This window comes from Prunus persica, chromosome G2 (assembly GCF_000346465.2).
Source record: "Prunus persica cultivar Lovell chromosome G2, Prunus_persica_NCBIv2, whole genome shotgun sequence".
In the NCBI taxonomy this organism is placed as follows: domain Eukaryota; kingdom Viridiplantae; phylum Streptophyta; class Magnoliopsida; order Rosales; family Rosaceae; genus Prunus; species Prunus persica.
In genome coordinates, this window is record NC_034010.1 from 22,506,867 (window position 1) to 22,527,048 (window position 20,182).

At 35.8% G+C, this 20,182-nt stretch overlaps 3 protein-coding genes across 6 annotated transcripts; 2 read left to right on the plus strand and 1 right to left on the minus strand.

Annotated features, from left to right (window-relative positions):
* Positions 157-3,135, minus strand: LOC18785624 (GDSL esterase/lipase At4g01130). Its single transcript, XM_007218101.2, has 6 exons — positions 2,774-3,135; positions 2,134-2,349; positions 1,877-2,034; positions 1,026-1,290; positions 475-792; positions 157-399 (listed from the first exon to the last, which is right to left on the minus strand). Exons 1-5 carry the CDS (start codon positions 3,024-3,026, stop codon positions 524-526), a joined length of 1,161 nt encoding a protein of 386 aa, XP_007218163.2. The 5' UTR covers positions 3,027-3,135; the 3' UTR covers positions 157-399; positions 475-523.
* LOC18784774 (common plant regulatory factor 1) lies at positions 8,729-14,336 on the plus strand. 4 transcript variants are annotated; one of them, XM_020557635.1, is made up of 14 exons: positions 8,778-9,052; positions 9,803-9,939; positions 10,580-10,748; positions 10,966-11,028; positions 11,121-11,216; positions 11,335-11,409; positions 11,830-11,865; positions 11,962-12,122; positions 12,336-12,384; positions 12,516-12,564; positions 12,930-13,177; positions 13,291-13,368; positions 13,461-13,586; positions 13,699-14,291. In XM_020557635.1, the coding sequence occupies exons 3-14, from the start codon at positions 10,686-10,688 to the stop codon at positions 13,927-13,929; spliced, it is 1,275 nt and encodes a 424-aa protein (XP_020413224.1). In that variant the 5' UTR covers positions 8,778-9,052; positions 9,803-9,939; positions 10,580-10,685; the 3' UTR covers positions 13,930-14,291. The 4 variants fall into 4 exon arrangements, with proteins under 4 accessions (XP_007218055.1, XP_020413224.1, XP_020413223.1 ...); XM_020557634.1 differs by having other exon boundaries at positions 9,803-9,867; XM_020557636.1 differs by having other exon boundaries at positions 9,803-9,834.
* Positions 15,818-20,139, plus strand: LOC18784674 (putative glucose-6-phosphate 1-epimerase). Its single transcript, XM_007218650.2, has 8 exons — positions 15,818-17,187; positions 17,343-17,417; positions 17,908-17,964; positions 18,053-18,216; positions 18,432-18,566; positions 18,683-18,785; positions 19,309-19,408; positions 19,682-20,139. The coding sequence occupies exons 1-8, from the start codon at positions 17,077-17,079 to the stop codon at positions 19,873-19,875; spliced, it is 939 nt and encodes a 312-aa protein (XP_007218712.1). The 5' UTR covers positions 15,818-17,076; the 3' UTR covers positions 19,876-20,139.

Consider the following 20,182-nt stretch of genomic DNA (forward strand, 5'->3'; position numbering starts at 1 on the left):
TGTGCAAAATTTGGTCAGTCAGTACTTTTGCAGTTCAATTTGATCAAAGAATACATGCATGTTTGATTGGCTGAAATTAGGTTTAGAAGGGACGGCAGCTTGGCTCTTGTGCCAATAACATTCATCAGATATATGTAAAAGACAAATCTAAGGTCGTTTGAGCAGAAAATATTTGCATTTTGCAGCATTGGAAACTGAAAGTACCACATTCTACACAAGTCACTAAGCCAATCAATAAATTTCCTTATTTAAAGAGAGAAGAGACATGGTTTAATAAATAAATAAATAGTTTGATAACCTATCTCCATCAGTGATCAGTGAACACTGAAAGAAAATGTCGAAGATTCCACATGCCGTTTTCAAGAACAAGCTTCCAATGTCAAGCAACAACAAAAGGCCCTGCTGAAAAACTGATCAAGGAAATATGCTTTGGAAAACAAAGTTACGTTATTGCTTTTGAATAAATAATTTTACCTTATGGAGGCAGAAACCAGACGAGCCAATGTTTGAGAGCAAAAATTGCTCAATTTAAAGGTTGGAGGTCACAGAAGTCATGAAATGGAAAAGGAGGATCTGAATAAGAGCCATTGAGGATAGCCCATGTAACAAGCTTGTTTGCAGCTTCTGTGGCATGGACTCCATCCCAGCTTACATAGTTGTAAGGATCACTACTAGCTGTTGCAGTCACAGTTCTCCCATTGATCACCTTTGTGTTTCCACAAAAAACTCTAGGGTCAAAATTGTGGGCACCACCCCCATGCCCACAACATGCTTTGGTACCATACTTAAGCCCTGTTTTAAAAAACAAAGCAAAACTTAATTCACACTGACATGGTATACTATATATATGTTATCAGATTATGTATCAGGATTATAAATTTAGATAGAACCGTGCTTGATTCACAGTTTACCAACATAACATGTCATATATCATAAAAGCGATTATTACGAATTGTGTATATTTGTTTATAGCTATATATGTAGCCCAATTAATTAAGTGAAAAAACCTTAGTTGGGAGGCATACCATGAGATGTGGGATGTCTGAAGAGCTCTAGCAAAACAGAGGAGGTGTCCACATATATGAGGGAAGCATTTGGGAGAGAGCCTCTGGTTTGTCTGAGTGTCTCCTTCAACATGTTGTTGTAGTCTACAACTGCGTTGTTGTAAGAAATCGAGCATCCAAACGCATCAAGTTCAGAAGGAGGTAGCCCCACCAAAAATGATGGGTAGCAACCCACTGGTGCCAGATTAAGTACCAGAAATGCCCGCCCTCCTAAGGCATATAGCTCCTAGAAATTTTGAAAAGTAAAAGCACAGCATAAATTTTTATACCATAAACAGTTTTTATTTATTTATGGTTTCTCAAGATTGGCATGCAATTGTAAAAGACTTGTAACTCAAGTAATTAAAATTATTTATTAAGCGGATGTAACACATATAGCTATAGACACACGGGTTACATCAAAGTCGTTATTTCTATCCCATACTTGCCTTCGTACCCATAATATTCAAATCGAATATTCCCATCCCCGCCTTTTTGGGGCAAGTTCCCCACCTCGCCCCATTACAAAAACACCAATTTATAAACAAGGACAATACTTAATGGGGATGGGTTGAGAGCCGCTAATCCGGACCGAATATGCCATTCTAATCTCTGTTAAGTTTTTTTCCCATCTCCGCTTTCATCCCCATATGACTTAGGTCCGTTTTAGACTTGCAGCATAATTTACCACTCCTCTAAAGTGCGCCATCTTCGATGATCAAGCCTAAAACTCATTTACCCAACATTAATGAGGCTTTCTTTGAAGGAGTAAGTACCCTATTGAAATTTTGAGTTGTAGGCCCAGACCAAACAATATGAAAGTTGTCACTGACCTTGATAGTACCAGCAATTTGGGAGACCACTTGAGGAAGATATTGCTTCACTCCACCTACACCAATGGCTGCCAAATTGGAGGTGAAATCGTTTTGGCCAATGTAGAACGTGTAGAGTGATTTCCCGAAAATGTCCCAGGACGGAAGTCTCTTTGATTCTTAAGGAGCAATAAATCGAAATAGTTAGTACTAAGAAAAATCAAGGGTATGTTTGTCATCTAACATAGCAATTGAAAATGTGAGTTTACAATATTCACCTTGTTGATCCCAGGAGTGTTCTTCAACTTGGGCCTTGAATGCCTTCATTTGGTTGAGCTGGATGGCTAGAGAGAATGGGCTGATTCCAGTGACAAATAAGGACGTGTTTGGCAAAAGCACAGTGGATGCCAACGTAGCATAGTTGGCCCCATGTCTATAGTCGGATCCAATCGATTGCAGATATGGGCTTATGAATGGCAACCCTAGAGCTTGAGCTGCCAAGTTCAATTGATTCCAACACATGATCTCGGCATTATAAATAAATGTTCTTAATCACTTAAACTATAAATACTTTGTAATTTGTTAATTTAATTTTAAAAATAAAATTAGAAATCAACAAATAGAAAATCAGTTGAGGGTTTCCCAAACAGTCCAAACTTTGTCCGGCTTGGAGTCTCTGTCTTGTGGTATAAAGTGGCCTTATAATAAAACAACCCTACTCTACTACTGGCCTGTCAAAGTAGGGCCTTCCCATATCCTATATCCTAGAAGATGAGGAAAATATCAAGGCAAATGACAAAATTGCTGAACAAATACAATCACATAAATAAACTCTCTGTTTTGATAAGAGAAAAATGGAAAAAAAACAGAAGATTGAATACAAAGAAACGTTAGAAAAACAGAGTATGAATTAATTACCCAAGAAATCAAGCATGAGCCTCCCATCTGTAGCCCGACCAACAGGTCTCTTGAAGTAGGTCATGCCATAGGGTCCAGATTGTGCTGGAAAAGCTGCCCAAAACCCGCCTGTGTCTGAATTCGAGTCCCCAAAATTGAAGATTGCCTCAAACTCGCATTTGGAATGACTTAAACAACTCAGAGTTGCCACCATTGCCATCCCTGCAAGAAAAAGCTTCTGCAGGTCACAAGCTTTTGGCAAACGCAGTCTCATTTTTCTTTCTCAGAGCATGCAAAAGCTATTTTTCTCAGTGGGATTTTGATACTCCACTCACTCTGTGTGAAACAAGCGTCGTATAAAAAGGCTGAACCACATAATTTTACAAGTTTCAGACCCATAAAAAATTTAGCATCATCATGTACTGTCGGTCATGCTGTGAAAATGTTTGTTGCCCACAAATTGACAATTATTTCTAAAACAGTAAAATACTTTGAATTAATACCATCATATTATTTGTCACATTAACTGTTAATGATTGAAATTTGGAAAAATGTTCATGTCCATAGATGCGTGTAGTTGTAGATAAATTTTAAATTTTGAATACTAAACTTATGTGACGTGACTCCGATTTATATTTTAACGGTTCTTTTCTTTTTAACTCCATATTTTTTATATATAATATTATGATCACAACATATCTGAAACTTGATATTATGTCAATTAATTTTGCCTTGGTTGTGAAGTCTAATCACTTTACAGTATCAAGGAATCATAACCCATCAATGTCATTTGAATGTTTGAAGACTCGTTGAAATGAATATTGTGAATTAAATATTTATAATTTTGTTGTAACCTTCAATCAGAAATGAAACCAAGATCCGAATTGGCCAAGAAATGGCTGGCTTTATAAAACTATATTTATACTTGAAGGTAGAGTGGCCCGTTTGTGACTTTTTTTAGAAGTGTTTCTATTAGAAAAATGTCAAAAATTTTATTAAAAATAAAAGTGCTTCTGAACGAAAAAACAAACACTTAGAATTGATTCTTGTAAAAAACGCATACTTCAAAAAATGCTTTTATAACCTAGAGGAACTTTTAAGTTTTCTTCAAACACTATCAAAAACATTTTAGTTGTCAGAAAAAGCTCTAGGCAATTTCAAATTCCCCACAATTTTCATTAAGATGAAAAGAGAGCAATCCAAAAATTCAGAAAGGAATTGGACTTGTCAACTATCACATACAAATTGAGATTTGCCGCCAACTATTGGGCCGTGTTTGGCTGTTCCATTTTTTACACTCGAGGCCTGTTTGCAGTTCGGCTTTTGTGGTTGGGCCTTTGACCCCTGCACATTAAAAAATAATAATTCAATTTTATAAAAAAAAGAAAAAAAGAAAAAGGGGAAATTAGATCGGATCTAAGACCAAAGGCTTTAGGTCCACCTCAACTGGGCCCCACAAACGTGGCGTTGTAAGCCATGTGTCTGAAAGACACGTCACGTTGTCGGTAAGAATGGCTTTTTCTTTTTTTTTTTGCCTGGCCTGATTCACCCGCCATTAAAATTATAGAAAAAAGGAGGCTACCACGTCAGACCCCTCCAATCACATGTCCTTTTCCTAGTCCACCGCAAGAACCGCATCGCCGTTGATCCTCCCTTTCTCTGACGTGGCCCTTCTGACTCTTTCCTCGCACAAAACCCACTAGGCACACTCACATAATCTCTTCTTTTTCTCAATTTCCATATTTCGCCCTACCATTAGCTTTCAATCTCTTCTCCTCTAATTATGTAAAGGGCTAATAATAGATTGATAGCCAATTCACCGATAACAAGATAACTCAGACAACTCAGTGTGGGTTGGATGATGGAGCTTATGGTGTGTTTTCAGTTTGTGTTCTTATTTTTTAAACAAAAATTAAAAATATATTTTATAAAAGTTTTCATTTCTTTGTAGTTTTCAAATTCACTGTTATTCTTTTAAAATAATTTTAAATATTTTCAGTTTTTGTTTTCATTTCTTTTTCTGGTTCTATTTATTCACCAATTTATATCACTTTAAATACCCGAATTCATACCTATCTAAAATAATATGAATGACTCGTTATTCACTCGGTTGTTGGTATGAGACATTCCAACTTGGATATGGTTACTTGACTCTTGCGTTTGGCTGCGAATCCAATTGGAGCCTTTGGACATCCAAACCTAATCTTTACTAGGAAAAAAAAAATATCTAACTCCAATAAATTCAATGAAAAATACTTCAAATTCTTAGTAACATGCACTTTTATTATATGACCTCATATTCACAATTGATCCTCAATAAAAATTTAATTTCTAAGTTCTACATAAATATATGTTACTTGAAAGTTTCATTATAATTGAACTAAGGCAAAATGATATTATAATATGGGAAATAGCGATGTGTGGAAATAGGAAATTATAAAATTCAATCCTCTTTGAGCATATGAAACTGAAAAATAATAACAACAAAAACTGAAAACTAAAAATAGCTATCAAGCAAGTTTTTATTTTCATTTTTTATCAAAAAAAATTGAAAAATAAAATGAATATCAAACAGACCTACACAAATTTATTTTTAATTTCATAAATCTACTTTATTAATTTGCATTTCGATTGTAAAAATATAAAGAAGAGCCCAAATATATTACGTTGATTTTCACAACATATAATTTCATCATTTTGACATTTTAGCCCATCTTAACTAGCTCAAATATGTAGTTTCTTCATACAATTAGCGAGAACCCAACAAAATCTTCATAAGATTATATAAAAAAAATCTTCTTACATAAAGGTTGACACATAAGATTATAGAATCTTTCTCCTACATGCGAGAATTGAAATAAATAAAAAATAATTAAATAAAGTTGGTTTTTATAAGAGTTTCGTTAATCAGCATAAAGACTAGGGCGGCCAAAGATAGGACAGCACGTAGCTCCCACGTGGATGAAGGGTATGACACCTGGGCCATTTTCAGATCTCTAGGAAGTATGGGGACATGATATTTTCAGCTGGCTACGCAACCTCTGCTCGCATGGATGGACCCCACACCATTCTCAGTCCATCTACGTGGAACACGTCAGCTGCGGGGACCAAAAACACCGACATATGCAGATGCCGGTAGGGCCCAGTGGCTAGTACGTGTTGACACAGATGCTTTAGTATTTGTTAAAGCGGGAAAGGCAGCCTCGTTGGCAGATTGACAGTTTATCTCTCTTATGTCAGGCGTCGTGACCGATTTCTGTCCGTTGGATTAGATTAATGTAAACCGTTGGATTGTCGTGACGTCAGAGGTGGAACGCAAAGGATATTTAAGTAAAGATACGGTTTCAATTTTTTAATTGTATCTGGGATAGGTTTGGGCCGTACACGTGGCAAGATGAGTGTCGTCGGAGATGAAGTGCGGTGAGGATAGGTGGCAATTGGGTGAGATATTGGAGTCAAAACATCAGGATGCGTCAGACAAGGAGTGCACTCCGCGTCGGACTGGTGATGATAATGATGCTGATGATGAGAGGTTGCTTCCACATCATTAAAGTACCTGAATTGCCCTCCCTTTCCTTCATTTGGCATCTAATCTAAACCGCGGCCTAATGGGCACCCAAAGTCAAAGTGTTGTTAATCCTTTTCTTTTGTCTTTTTTTATTTTTTATTTTTTATTTTTTGTATTTTTACAAAGCGATATTTTAAACCGCTTAAAAAGACGAGGAGATTGATCTAATTCGGATGTAGGTCAAACATCTTAAGACCAACTAGATTAACCCACATCTATTGTAGTTAATTCTCTTTTACTAAATCAAATTATACATAACGGTATTTACGATTGGTATAATTTATGTGTTATTGCTCTTTATTTATAGCATATTTATCATCAATATATACTATGCATATATAGGAGTTGCTAACAAATGGATTTATAGCCAAAAATAAGTTTAGTAAATCAACCTAGTTAAATAAATTAACTAAAATAGGTTAGGTTTATCTAATTGTATGTTTGCAATCCTAGTCATATAAGTAAACTTTATATAATTGTATCTGCCTTCCCAATCTTCTATACATCATCTTTTATTTTCAATTAAATGGGGGTGCTATTCTTGGACATGTGTTTTTTTTTTTTTTAGTCAAAATGGACTTTCTTTTATGGACATACTGTGATTCACAACATCACTATGCTGAATGTTAAATTTGTCACAATCATCTCTGATATGATCTTTAATTTGAAGAATATTTATTTTTACATCTAAGGAATAAAAACCTAAAACAAAGACCAACTAAATTGATGAACAGTGCTTTTCATAAATTTAAAAAAAAACATTGAAAAGGTCGATTTCATATTTAAATGACTCATCATGACTAACCTTGATGGTGAAAATTTGAATTTGACAACTATATATAATTTGCAAGTGATGTAATCAGATCACAACTAACCTAATCTTATAATAAGGTTTTTATTCTTAAGAGAGAGTGAGATGGTTGCTCATCTTTTAAGCAAGTGATATTGTCTCTTATCTAGAAATAAAATAAAACTAAAAACCCATACTTGGAATGGGATGGTAAATTGATGTTCACAAACCTCTTGACAATTCTGGAAATTCCCACGACCATTTTGCATATAGAGTAGGAAGAACAATGGATGAAGATGTAAACCCCAAATTCAAATTTAGTATACCGTTTTTTAAAGTACTTTTTAATCAATTTTGTTCATTCTCTTTCCTATTATATCCTTACGCTGTATAAATTTGTTTCTTCTTCATCCCGTGCGATTCTGCAACTTCAAAAAACAAAAGTTAGTTGAATTTTTTTTTTAAAATCATAACTTTCTCTCTAGTTGTCAGATTCATGAATCATTTTTACTTGCATAATCGTGAAATCGAGCCCACTAATCTAAGGTAAATTTTAAGGGTTGTTGAGATTCTGGAATTTCTCTAATTTGGGGTTTTTTGAGAAATTACTTTGCAATTCAATGCTTTGCTATGATATTTGAATTGTTTATGGGCATTCAAAGCTTACTTGAGGATTGAAATTTATTTGGGAGCAATTGAAACACAAGTTAAAGATGGTTTAGTTTGCTGGAATCTTGTACAAAGATTTAAAAAAAAAAAAAAAATTATCGCGAGGAGTTTTTATTATTTATATATACTAATTTTCTGTTAATTTTTCTTCATTTTAATTATCAAAACTTTAATTCAGGATAAATGTAGAATGTGAAAAAGAAAGAATAAAAAATAATCAAATTAATTTAAAAAATAAAAGAGAAGGTAAGTGAACAAAATGAGAGTGGAAAAATCAACTCCCTTATTTAAATGATCAATATTATCCAATAACAATCAACCAAGTAATAAAATTTAGGAAATTGTGCTATAATATTAAACTCGAAAAGCTAAATTTGTTAAAAACAATGGGTTGTACGTGGCACACATACACTAGCTTGGATCTTCACGTCACGACTTTTGAAAAGATGTTCCGCCAGGTAAAATAAATCTGCCAAATCAGAGGCAATAGAAAAATCAGATCATTAAGACTTTACTTTATTATCTAAAATAAGATAAAGAAATGATGTTAATTAATCTAATTAATCTTAATGAATCTAAATCTCTAACAATCTTCATGCGTGGCTCAAGACCCCCAATTACGTCCTCCATCACTGGCTCGTCGTGGATTCCAAAGGACTTATTCATTATAGTTTAATGTAATATTTTTATTTTAAAAAAATCTAGATTGATTAATTAATTAATTAAGAAATTGGATGTGAGAAGGACCACGTCAGCCACATGACGGGTGGAATAGGCTGGAGCCCGAACCCGGGACGCGTAGATCGAGTGGGTTTGCAACACGTGTACGGACAAGGTGACGTTGGAATAAATAAATTGGCCAGCGCGAATATCGATGGGCCAGCTCAACAACCACCACACCACCTCGTATATACGGTGTACCGTCTACGACCTCCTTCAAATACGACACGTGTTGGGTGACGTGGACGTTGCCTTGGCGCTCTTCTTCTTCTTCCTCTTCCTCTTTGTTCTTCTCTACCACCACCCTAACCCTTTTCTCTCTTTCTCTCTCCTTCAATTTCTCGCTCTTGCTTCCTTTGTGATAGAAAATAAGCGTTTTTTTATCTCTCGATGTTCTAGAGGGAGAAAATGCAGGGGATTTGAAGCCGGGGTTTGCCGCCATTGAAGAAGTTTGAAGCTTTGACGAAATTTCAACGAATTCTGAAGTTTTCTTTTTCCTTTTGGTTTGGATTTTGGACGTTAAGAGGTGGAGATTTGGATTTGACAGTTCAAGGTACGTTGAATTTGGAGTTCCATGTTGTTTTTCCTTTACGAATTAGGGTCAATGCTCTGTTTGGCTCCTAAGAAAATGGATAAAGTAACGGAAAAAGCTTAATTCCGTTATTACATAAGCGGGTTTTTGGTGAGGAAATGCGTGGGGGGATGTTGGAAATTGAAAGTATGCATCTTTTCAGTTTTTTTTTTTATTTCCTTCTTTGTTATAGTAAAAAACGGAGCTTGTAATTAGTCTCAAACTCAAAAGTAACGGCAACATGCTTAAGATTTTTTTTTTTTTCCTTGGTTTTCTTAGCAAACAAACAGAGGGTTAGAGTAGAAGCCTCTAATCCCGAAGATTTCTCTCTGCTTATGCTGGAAATTGTGATTTGGTTTATTGATTTGCTCGGTTTATTAGTTCTCTCATCTGATTTTGGTGCATAAGCGCAAGCATTCTATTTGCTGTTCCAATTCTGCAACCCCATCAACCAAAAATGGAGGAGAAATTATTTCAAGAAATATAAGATGACTAGTGTAAGATTAGAACTGATCAAACCACCAGATACAAAACATCGGTTAATTATTTTCGCCTTAAGTTTGTGTGAAGGATATTTTTGTCATTTACATCTCTAGGTTTTTCAGTTGTGAACTTGTGATGGATTGGGTGATGGCACCTAGCATTATCTTCCTGTGACAAGAGTTGGTGGAAAGACGTTTTTGCCCCCCTTTTTATGATTAATTTTTTTTCTTCTATGTTTTAATTAACTAGATCGCCGATTTGTCTTGAAGTTTTGGTTCCTGGTGAGTGAGCATGTCTTGAAGTTTTGGTTCCTGGTGAGTGAGCATGTATAATTTATCCTTGAGAAGTATCCAAAGGAAAATTAGTCATGAATATAGTTGTATTGAGTAAGTTCAATTATTCTTTTCCTTAACTTTTTATATATTATTTTGATAAACTGATGAAACACTCACATAAGCAGCTAATTATTTTTTTAATTATTATTATTTTTTCAACTATTTTGTTTTTTTATTTAGCAGATATGAACTCAATCTCATATTTCCATTAGACTAACCTGCATACTTAGCCAGTGTTCACCGAGCTTCTGTTGTTCCAAATCTGAATCAACAGTTTTTTTTTTTTTTTTTTGGCTTTAGCGTTATGGCATTTGTTTATGTTTTATTATAAGCATGCCAAATTTGTAAGTCACTTTTTTATCTTGAATTGGGAGCCTATTTCCAATAACTGTGACATCTATGAGTCATGTTGTTGCCTCTGGGTTAGCTAACTTTTGTTTCAGTTCACTCTTGGTTAGCTAGTTTAGGAAGTGTACATGAACAGAACTGAAAGGATGTCATTAACTATGTATGTAGCGTGGTGATCGGTTTCAATATTTCCCACAATTCTAAAATTATTAAGACAATTTTGTGATGTTTTAATGTCAGCAATTCGTTTGATTTTAGCACCACATCGTTTTTGCTGTTCAAGCCTTGCAAATTTTCTTTTTTCCAATCACAGCCTGACATGGATAGTATTGAATTGATGCAGTGTGGAGTCTGGACAGTATATATAACAGATAAAGAAGTGATGCACTGATCAAGAAAGCTCAAAATATTTCTTCTCAGTATCTTTGAATAAGCCTTAGTGGTCATCCATGGGAAACGACGACGACGGAAAATCTGCCAAATCTGAGAAATCATCTTCACCTCTGACAGCGGTAAGCTGTGATACATTGTGTTTTCTGTTATAGAAACAAAGATGTCTGAAACATCTGATCGAGTACCTTTTGAAGTTGACTTATAATGTTTTGATTTCTAGGTAGGTAAAAGAGTTTTAGGCTAGTTGTTTATTAAATATATATATCTTTTGTTATTCTTGGTGGTTTACTATTGAAGACTGTCTTTAAGTTTTTCTTGATCATTTTGCATTGGCAGGATCAGACAAATCATAGCAATCAGACCAATGTTCATGTCTATCCTGATTGGGCAGCCATGCAGGTTACTGATTTTTTTCCTAGTTTTGCTCAAATAACTCTGATCATATTGTAGTTTTTCATATGAAAACTGATGCACGCTAATGATAACTTCAGGCATATTATGGTCCCAGAGTTGCTCTTCCTCCATATTACAACTCAGCTGTGGCTTCTGGCCACGCACCTCATCCCTATATGTGGGGCCCACCACAGGTACTGTCTCTTACATCAAGGCAGTTAATACATTCAATTTAAGTCGCGATTTGCCTACACATGCTGGAAGAACTCCAATATATTGTATGATAAGTCATTGACTCGTTAATTCTTTCAGCCTATGATGCCACCCTATGGGACACCTTATGCAGCAATGTATTCACATGGTTATGCACATCCGGCAGTTCCTCTTGTAAGTTTGAATTCTCCTTATTTTCGGTGACGATCCTATATTTTCATCAGAACTTCTGTTTGCTTTGCAATTTAGAGAGTGAATAGTTGGTTCTTAAAGTGCCCACAATTTGATTGGTCACCTTTTTGAAAGCAGAGGCTAGACTGTATTTACTGTTGTGAGGTGTTATGTACATGCATTTTTACTAGTACTTGCTGGACATCACAATTCCTGTTGACTTCCCCATGCTTAAGCAAATGGAAATAAATAAGCTTTCCCATATCTTTATGCTTGATATAGCTCTGAATCAATAATTCATTACTCCCTTCCCCCACTCCTGCAGAAGTTGTGCACACCTGTTTATTTTCCCTAGTGACAGAATTGAGATAGTTACAAAACTGGAATTTTCTCACGTATTGGTGTTTGTTTTTGCTGATATAGGGATCACATGGCCAAGCGGTTCCATCATCACCTTCTGTAAGTGAACTTTTCACCATATGTCCATTATAGCTGCATACACAGTCATCAATATCCATAATTTAATGTGATTTTATTTGTGATGCAATAATGCAGGCTGCAACTCCTTTGAATATGGAAACACCTACAAAGTCATCTGGTAATGCAGACCGAGGGTTAATGAAAAAGTTGAAAAGATTTGATGCGCTTGCAATGTCAATAGGCAATAGCAATGTTGGGGATGCTGAGGGTGGAGCGGAACATAGTGTCTCCCAGAGGTTTGTAAGCCAACTTAGTCTCTTACGTCATTTCTCTTGCTTTTTAGATGGGCTATACCTCCTAGTGGACCAATCTGGTACGCTCTCTGGTAGTCTGGTCTGGAATTTTCCTTTCACTTACATATCTGGAAATTTTTTCCATGAGACTGGGTTCTTCCTGGTAAATTATTTGTTTATGTACTAATTTTTGTGAACTTTTTACCATGCTAACAGTTTGGGGACAGAAGGTTCTAGCGAGGGAAGTGATGGGAATACGGCTGGGGTGAGGACCTCTTCCATTGGTTCTAGCATGTGTCTTCTTCCAAATTTATTTCTCAATTGATTTGAATCTTGTATGTATAATGATGGTTAATGGTGAAGTTAAAGTTCAATATTTCCATATTTTATGTCCAGGAAAATCAAACCAGAAGAAAAAGAAGTCGTGAGGGAACACCAGCCACTGGTATGACTCTGTTCTTCACCAAGTGTTGCATCTTGATGAACAATAGAGTTGGCCTGCAGTCAGTACTGTTTTTTAGTAGCTATCTCGTATTCCATAAAGCTTAAACTCTTAGGATGTGAGCCAATTGTTGTTTTATATCCAAATAATCCCCCGTCACATGTGAACATTTCTCAGCCGCTATAGAGCCCAACACGTGAAAACATTAATTGAGACGTTGATAGGTTATAGTTGTAGGGATTAGGATCAGGATCATCTGCTTTGATACGGTGTTAAGTTTGTTGGTTTAGTACAGTACACAAAAGCTTAAGTTGCCCGACTAAACCTGTGTATTGACACATATCTTTGCTCAATATTTGTTCTAATAGCTGGAGATGGGAAGACTGACATGCAGCCCAGTCCAGTTTCTGCTAAGGAGGTAAATGCAGCTTCTGATAAAGTGTTGGGTGCAACTGTTGCTGCTCCTAGTGTCCCGGGAAAATTGGTTGGACCAGTAGTTTCTCCTGGTATGACCATGGCGTTGGAATTCAAGAACTCACCTAACTTGAACTCAAAGTCGAGCTCTACTAGTGTTCCACAATCCTGTGCAGTTTTGCCTCCAGAAGCCTGGATGCATGTACTGTCTGCATATGTTACTCTCTTATTTTTGGATTTGTCTTTGTTTCTCATACTCCATCGAAGTTTCACATCACTGAATGTACTTTGTGGTGGTTTCGTTATGATTCACAGAATGAACGGGAGCTAAAAAGGGAGAGGAGGAAACAGTCTAATCGGGAATCTGCTAGAAGGTCCAGGTTGAGGAAGCAGGTATGAAAGTTGTGAAGGTGCCATGGTCCAATATTATTCTTTTAGTACGTGTTCATTAATGGAGATATGAGGCTAATGCTTCTTTCTTCCAGGCTGAGACTGAGGAACTTGCACGAAAAGTTGATGCCTTATCTGCGGAGAATGTGGCACTTAAATCTGAAATAAGTCGATTGACTGAGAATTCTAGCACACTGAAGCTAGAAAATGCTACATTAATGGTACATCCATATTCCACATGCTATTTTCTAATAATTTCTTTCCTTGGAGATTGATAAAAATTTCTACCTCTTTTATTTTTGTGCTAACTTACCCTTTGTCTCAACATACTAGGATAAACTGAAAAATACACGCGTAGGACGAATGGAAGAGATTATGATGAACATTGATGATAAGAGGGTCCAACCTTTTAGTACTGAGAACCTACTGTCGAGAGTTAATAACTCGGGTTCCATTGCTAGGGATGCTGAGAAAGAGGGTGACATGTATGAGAAAAACTCGGGGGCTAAGCTGCATCAACTCCTGGATGCGAGTCCCAGGGCTGATGCAGTTGCTGCTGGCTGATCAATCGACCGGCATACGTGCAGTTTCTTTAATTCTGTAGTTTTGGCATATTACAAGCCCAAAATTACTGCTAACAGTAAGCAGGAGAAATGTGACAGCTGAACAGGATTGTTACCATGGTGAAAGCTGAGGCCCCTAATTGTTATTTGTGATTAGTTATCCCATTGCAGAACTAATGGTTTTTTTTCCCCTTTTTTCTTGAGTAAAAGACTAGAATTCAGATGTGCTGGAATGGCCACTGAAGGGTGATGATGTACATTGAAGAGTTAGAGATTTAGAATAGAAAAACCTTCATATATGCTGTGAGTGGTGAATAATTCAGTTACCAGTGATGTGATGACTATGCAATTTGAATGAGCATACATGTATGTTTTTATTTATTTATTAATTATTCTTTCTGTTTTTAAGACTTTAATTAGTTACTTTAATTCCTTAGTTTGTATTGCCAATTGCAAATTGTGCTGATCGTATCCTTAGGCTTTGTAGTTCATAATATTCAAATTAATTGGATCCTTAATCCCATAAGTTAGCAAGAAACTTTTCTGTGACGTAATGAATATTATAACACGCAAATTAGTATCACATTGCCATGTTGGCGTTGTATCACAACCACGTTGGCGCCACATAATTCAAAGTTGAAAGGGCAGGGGCTCAAGTGAAGGCTGAACGTGGACTAATGCAAGAGGCAAGCAATACGGCAGCCCCGCAAAGTTGAAGGCGGCCACATGATTCAAGTTCAAAGTAGCTTGTATTGTGTAGTTGGTTTCTTGGGGTTTATACCCCCTGCTTCATGAAAAAAAGTTCAAAGTAGCTTACGCCATGGCGTAGGTGATTCACCAACTCATTCAAAGTCTGCCGGCTTTTGTCCCCTGTGGGATTACCCGCACATTTTCACCTCCACGTGATCCCCGTCTGCCCTTCTTGAAAGCTCACCATAACTGTTGAAAAATAGTTGAGAAGTTTTCACTAGTAAACAATGTGAAGTGTAAAACCTTTTGAGTGTATCTTTCAAATGAACAAGAAAGTTTCTCAGACTCTACTATTTAGCTCTTTTTCAATGTGGGGAGATCTAAATGCTTTGGATTCGCAAAGTTCGATTTTTAGAATCGAACATCTGTTGAACCTGAGCGGCATTTTGGAGGAGAGAGAGGGAGATGGGTTCGACTCCAAAGGATACTGAATCGAACATCTAAAGGATACTCGAATCCGAAAAATGGTTAAAGAGTTATAACAGTAAAACTAGATTGATTAACAAAGTTCTATCTCTAATAGCCATCTTTATTCTTTTGATTACGAGGAATAAAAAGAAATTTACCATGATTCAATTGACTTAATATTATTCACTTGAACCAATAATGTTAGCTTATTAAATAGCAGACAACTTGACATACATGGAAAATAAATTGTTCATCTTATTGGCAATAGAATGGAAAGAGAGACTTTCATCAGGCAACTCCCAATGCTCTATAGAGGTAGTCCTTTTAGTGAAGTTATTCTTTTCTTTCTCTGTTTTTGATTGATAAGAAATGTATTTAGTATTATCATATTTTGTGGTAGTTTTCTTGTGATAGGATGTGTAAAATCAAAATCATTGATTTTAAAAAAAAACATGTCTCAAATAGTCTCAATTGATAATTTAACAATATAATATATATATTTCTCTCATTTTATCGAAAATATATTGACCTTAATAATATGAAATATTGCATTTCCTAATAAAAAATAAATCACGTATTACTACTACTACCACCTCAAAGAGCCAAATATCCAAATTATTGACCATGAAGAAATCAACAGCCCACAATAAATATAGGAGGACACAGAGCTTTTGTCATTTCATTTCCATGACATATTCAAAGTTGACATTAGCAAATAATAATAATAATCAAAGTGAAAAAATAAAATGAATGCCGAGGTTGGTAGGTGAAGTCTAAATGAATGGCTCACCCATATTCATAGATTAACACATTTAAAATCTGCACTAACAAAAAAAAAAAAAAAAAAACTGCTGGCAGAGTCTCAATCTCAAAATTCTTGTTTTTTAAAAATTTGACCGCTTGGACTGTCTTCATGTACTTCGCGTATCTCCACGTCCTAGATCTCTGCGTGAGCAACAGAAGAACAGACTGTTCTTTTCCTCCTTATCATCAAAACATACTTCCCAGTTTATTCACTTCTTCCCATGCTTCCACGAGCCTGCCCCCTCCCCACCTACACCTTTGTTTCTTTTATAATTTGTCTTTTTTATTTCCCATTTCTTTTGGGTTTCTTTAAGCATTAGTTTCTTCTAGATTATTAATAGCAAGTCCCATACATACACTGAATGCTTCCTACCTAGGTAAAGGGGTTGCCTTAACACTTGAACATGATCTCAGTTTTGGTGCTCTTTCAAATTCAAGGTCTTGACTTGAGTGGGCATTGTGTAGATTGAAAGTTTTGAGTCCTTTGGTTCATGTGACGTACTTAAAGAGGCTTCTGCCTGAAAGTTTCTGACTTTTAGGGACTTGCTTATTCTAGTTTTTGATGTCATTCTTGGTGGGTTTTATTATAAGTTAGACTTATCGGGTAGCTTAGAGTAATTACAGATACAGTTCTTTCTTGATAGAAATGAGTTCTTTTTGTTCTCTTTTCCTTTGATGGGTTTTTGAAAGAAAAAAAGGTATGTTACAGTTGAGAAATACATATTTGGATTTTAGCCCTTTATCCTGGATTAAATTGATTGTCTTCATCTGATGATATATTGCAAATATCTGGAGACTTTCTTTTATGAAATTTAGGTAGGTATTGGAGGTTTCCTGTGCAGCTGCCAAATTTCACTTCTTTGGTTTCTGGATTTGGACTTTACTTTTTCAATGACATTTTACAGGCATTAGCATTTTGGGGTTATCTAGAAGTCGAGTTTTCTGGATCTGAGAAGTAATGGTAGTTGGGTTTTCTCTTTTAATTGAAAAGATCACTGCTTTATTACAGGTTTAGGTGTTTGGTTAAGTTTAGATCTTTAACAATATCAGTGGGACTCTTGCTCCTTTTAATCCATCACTGCCAGTGTCCTTTGTTTTAGAGAGGTTTGGTTAGAGCTTGGAAGGCACAAGGTGTCTAATTAAGATAGCAGAGTTAGAGAGGTAGAATTCTGTCTGTTTTTACAAAATGGGGCATTCAGCAGCAGATTGGGATTATAGGGCAGCAATTGAGATTACAAAGGATTGGAATGGGGTGGAACAAGTCCTGCTTCAGAACCAACAAGGGGCTTCAGCCCGGGTAAGTTGATTGTTTTCGAAGCATTCAATTTAGAATCATCCTTAAAATTTTAATTTGTAATGGGAGAGAAATTGTGGTCAAATACCATTTTGGTTTCTGTATTAGTGGGGTGTTTAGTGTGCTTGGGATTAAGGATTTTTCTTCTGATAATATAGGTTAGCTTACATGGAGGACAGGTCACATCCTGGAGGAATAAGCACGGGGAAGAACTCCTATTCACTAGTAGTAAGGTATAATTTTTCAATTCCAACTGTATATATTTTCCATCCTCTCTTTTTGTTGTTATTTTTATAATTCTGTGATTGAACAAATATTTTGTCTTTCTAATTATTCAGATGAGTAATCACAAAATATGTAAACTACCAGATTTCAGGGGTTGTAGATTTTCCAGGTCAAACTAGAGTTCTCAATTCATATGACTTGGTTGACTGGTCAAGAACTAATGTTTTATGCACAACTTAGACTGGACATGAAGTAAAACTGGGTTGACTGAGTACTCAGTTTTGGGATTATCCTACCAGTGCTAGTTGATAGTTGATGAATGTGGTTGTAATCAGTTTCCTGTTGGAGCAAATTTTCAATTTCAATTTCTGTTTTAAGCAAGAGATATAGGGGCTGACATTTGATACAATGAATTGTGACAATAAGAGTTGAAAACATGTCTTACCCACTAGAGATGTACACAAAAGATTCTTTTAACATGTGGTTCATCAACCGTAGGCAATCTTCAAGCCTCCAAAAGCAATGCGAGGAGGAATTCCCATTTGTTTTCCGCAGGTATTATCAATTATTCTTCTATACAATGATACTTTCTTCAAAAAATGAAAAACTCCATCTGATGTTTTTTACCTTGATGCGTTTGAAGTTTGGGAACTGTGGATCACTTGAACAGCATGGTTTTGCGAGGAACAAGGTCTGGGCGATTGATGATAATCCTCAGCTGCATCCCCCAAATGATTCCCATGGAAAATCCTTCATTGATCTACTGCTTAAACCATCTGAAGATGACCTGAAGTGCTGGCCTCATAGGTATGAGCTTTGATGCTGCCTTCTTAAATAAAACTAGTAACTATTTTTTTCCTCCCTCTTGATTGAAGTTTGTATCTGCGTAACAATATGTTAATTATTGGAAGGATTTATTAATAATAAATAAATGACTTCAAGTCATAACAGAATGTTAATTATTAAAAGAATTTAGTTAGAACCCATAAAATTGTCTTCTCAATTCTTTGTTCCCTTTCCAGCTTTGAGTTTCGCCTTAGGGTGTCTCTTGCAACAAGTGGAGATCTGACCCTGACATCACGAGTTAGGAATGTCAATGGCAAGCCATTCAGTTTCTCGTTCGCCTACCACACTTATTTTTTGGTTTCTGATATAAGGTATGTAGCACTTTATAATTGAATTTACAATCATCTGCTGTTTGGTTGTTGCACATATGGTTCCATTAAACTCTTGCAATTTGATTTATTTATGTGAAAATGACTTCTGTCCTTAGTGAGGTGAGGATAGAAGGGCTGGAGACACTTGATTACTTAGACAACCTTTGCGAAAGAAAACGTTTTACAGAACAAGGAGATGCCATAACTTTTGAATCTGAGGTAAATTTTTTCTAGTTTATATATATGAAATGAAATTGCTTTTGCATATAATGCAGGAAACCCTAGAGTTGGAAAATCACACGTTAGTGAACAAGATGTCCAGCACAGCAGCCCATGATTTTGTTGGGCAGGAAATGTAAAGGAATGACAAATGTTCGCCAACTATAACAAAATGGTGATTTCTTTTCACGTATTCTGTGAAAAGGTTATCCATTTGTACACTTAATTCATTGTCTTACTCATGGTACAGTTATTTCTAAAAGGTTTTAATCAAATCTAAAGGTTACTCTGAAACATTAGTAGTTGACAAACCAGTCATTATTTCCTTTCTGCGCACTGTGATGTCAACTAAAAATAGCATGGAAGAACAGCATTATGTTCATAATATTTTTCTTACAAACTCATCAAGTCTCCACTCTATGATCTGCTTGAAATAAAGATTAGCTTATTTTGCTTTCTTGCAAGTATTGTTGATGCAATATGAAGGCCTTGGCTTATAGATACAAAAACTTTCTCGCGGCAGGTCAGTCGTCTGTATCTAAGTTCGCCAAATGTAATTGCAGTCCTTGATCATGAGAAAAAGCGGACATATGTAATCAGAAAGGAAGGACTACCAGATGTTTGTAAGCTGGCGTATATTTAACTTTTTTACATTTTTATCTACTTATTGTATTTATGGAAAGTTAGCTATTCAATGTTATTTTGCCAACCAGTAACTTTGAAAGAATTGGATAGTTGAGATTTTATATTCAACTATCCAAGTCTTCTATTGACAAGCTCGAACATAAAGATGACTTGACTTGCTGTGTAAATCTTTTACATTACCCTCCCAAGATATATATGATGGTGATATTATTTTTGACTTTCTGTTTACAATTTTGTTTCCCCATGTACAGCTGTTTGGAATCCATGGGAGAAAAAATCGAAATCTATGGTTGATTTTGGCGATGAGGAGTACAAACAGATGCTTTGCGTGGACGGGGCAGCGATCGAGAAACCTATCACCTTGAAGCCAGGCGAGGAATGGACAGGGCGGTTGCAGCTATCAGTTGTGCCTTCGAGTTTCTGTAGTGAGCACCTTGATCTTTAGAAGGGAGGTTTTTGAAGAGCAGTACAGGGTTATTAGGGTAAAGTGCTTTAGTTTTTGTTGGACTAGGCTGCTAGCTGAGATTGTAGAAGGGTCCTGTTGTAGCTTATAAAAAATCTTGAAATGCAACACTGAGACCCTCTTCTCATTCTATCTTTTAATTTCTCTGTAAAAGGGTGGGGGTAGTTAAAAACCTTGTAATTTCATCCATGGTTTTTGTTTGAAAAATAATGGTTGAAAGGAAATTAAAATTTGATAGTTGCCTAATCATAATATTAAAAAGAAAAAAAGAGGGTATTAGACACTGATG

Excerpts from the sequence above, each read along its gene's own strand:
- LOC18785624 (XM_007218101.2), bottom strand. The coding sequence starts at position 3,026 with ATGAGACTGCGTTTGCCAAAAGCTTGTGACCTGCAGAAGCTTTTTCTT. Across the intron at positions 2,035-2,133 it reads ACACTCCTGGGATCAACAAG|AATCAAAGAGACTTCCGTCC; the intron begins GTGAATATTGTA and ends TTGCTCCTTAAG. Across the intron at positions 1,291-1,876 it reads AAATTGCTGGTACTATCAAG|GAGCTATATGCCTTAGGAGG; the intron begins GTCAGTGACAAC and ends CAAAATTTCTAG.
- LOC18784774 (XM_007217993.2), top strand. The coding sequence starts at position 10,686 with ATGGGAAACGACGACGACGGAAAATCTGCCAAATCTGAGAAATCATCT. Across the intron at positions 11,217-11,334 it reads ATATGTGGGGCCCACCACAG|CCTATGATGCCACCCTATGG; the intron begins GTACTGTCTCTT and ends TAATTCTTTCAG. Across the intron at positions 11,410-11,829 it reads CACATCCGGCAGTTCCTCTT|GGATCACATGGCCAAGCGGT; the intron begins GTAAGTTTGAAT and ends TTGCTGATATAG.
- LOC18784674 (XM_007218650.2), top strand. The coding sequence starts at position 17,077 with ATGGGGCATTCAGCAGCAGATTGGGATTATAGGGCAGCAATTGAGATT. Across the intron at positions 17,418-17,907 it reads TCCTATTCACTAGTAGTAAG|GCAATCTTCAAGCCTCCAAA; the intron begins GTATAATTTTTC and ends CATCAACCGTAG. Across the intron at positions 18,786-19,308 it reads CCATAACTTTTGAATCTGAG|GTCAGTCGTCTGTATCTAAG; the intron begins GTAAATTTTTTC and ends TTCTCGCGGCAG.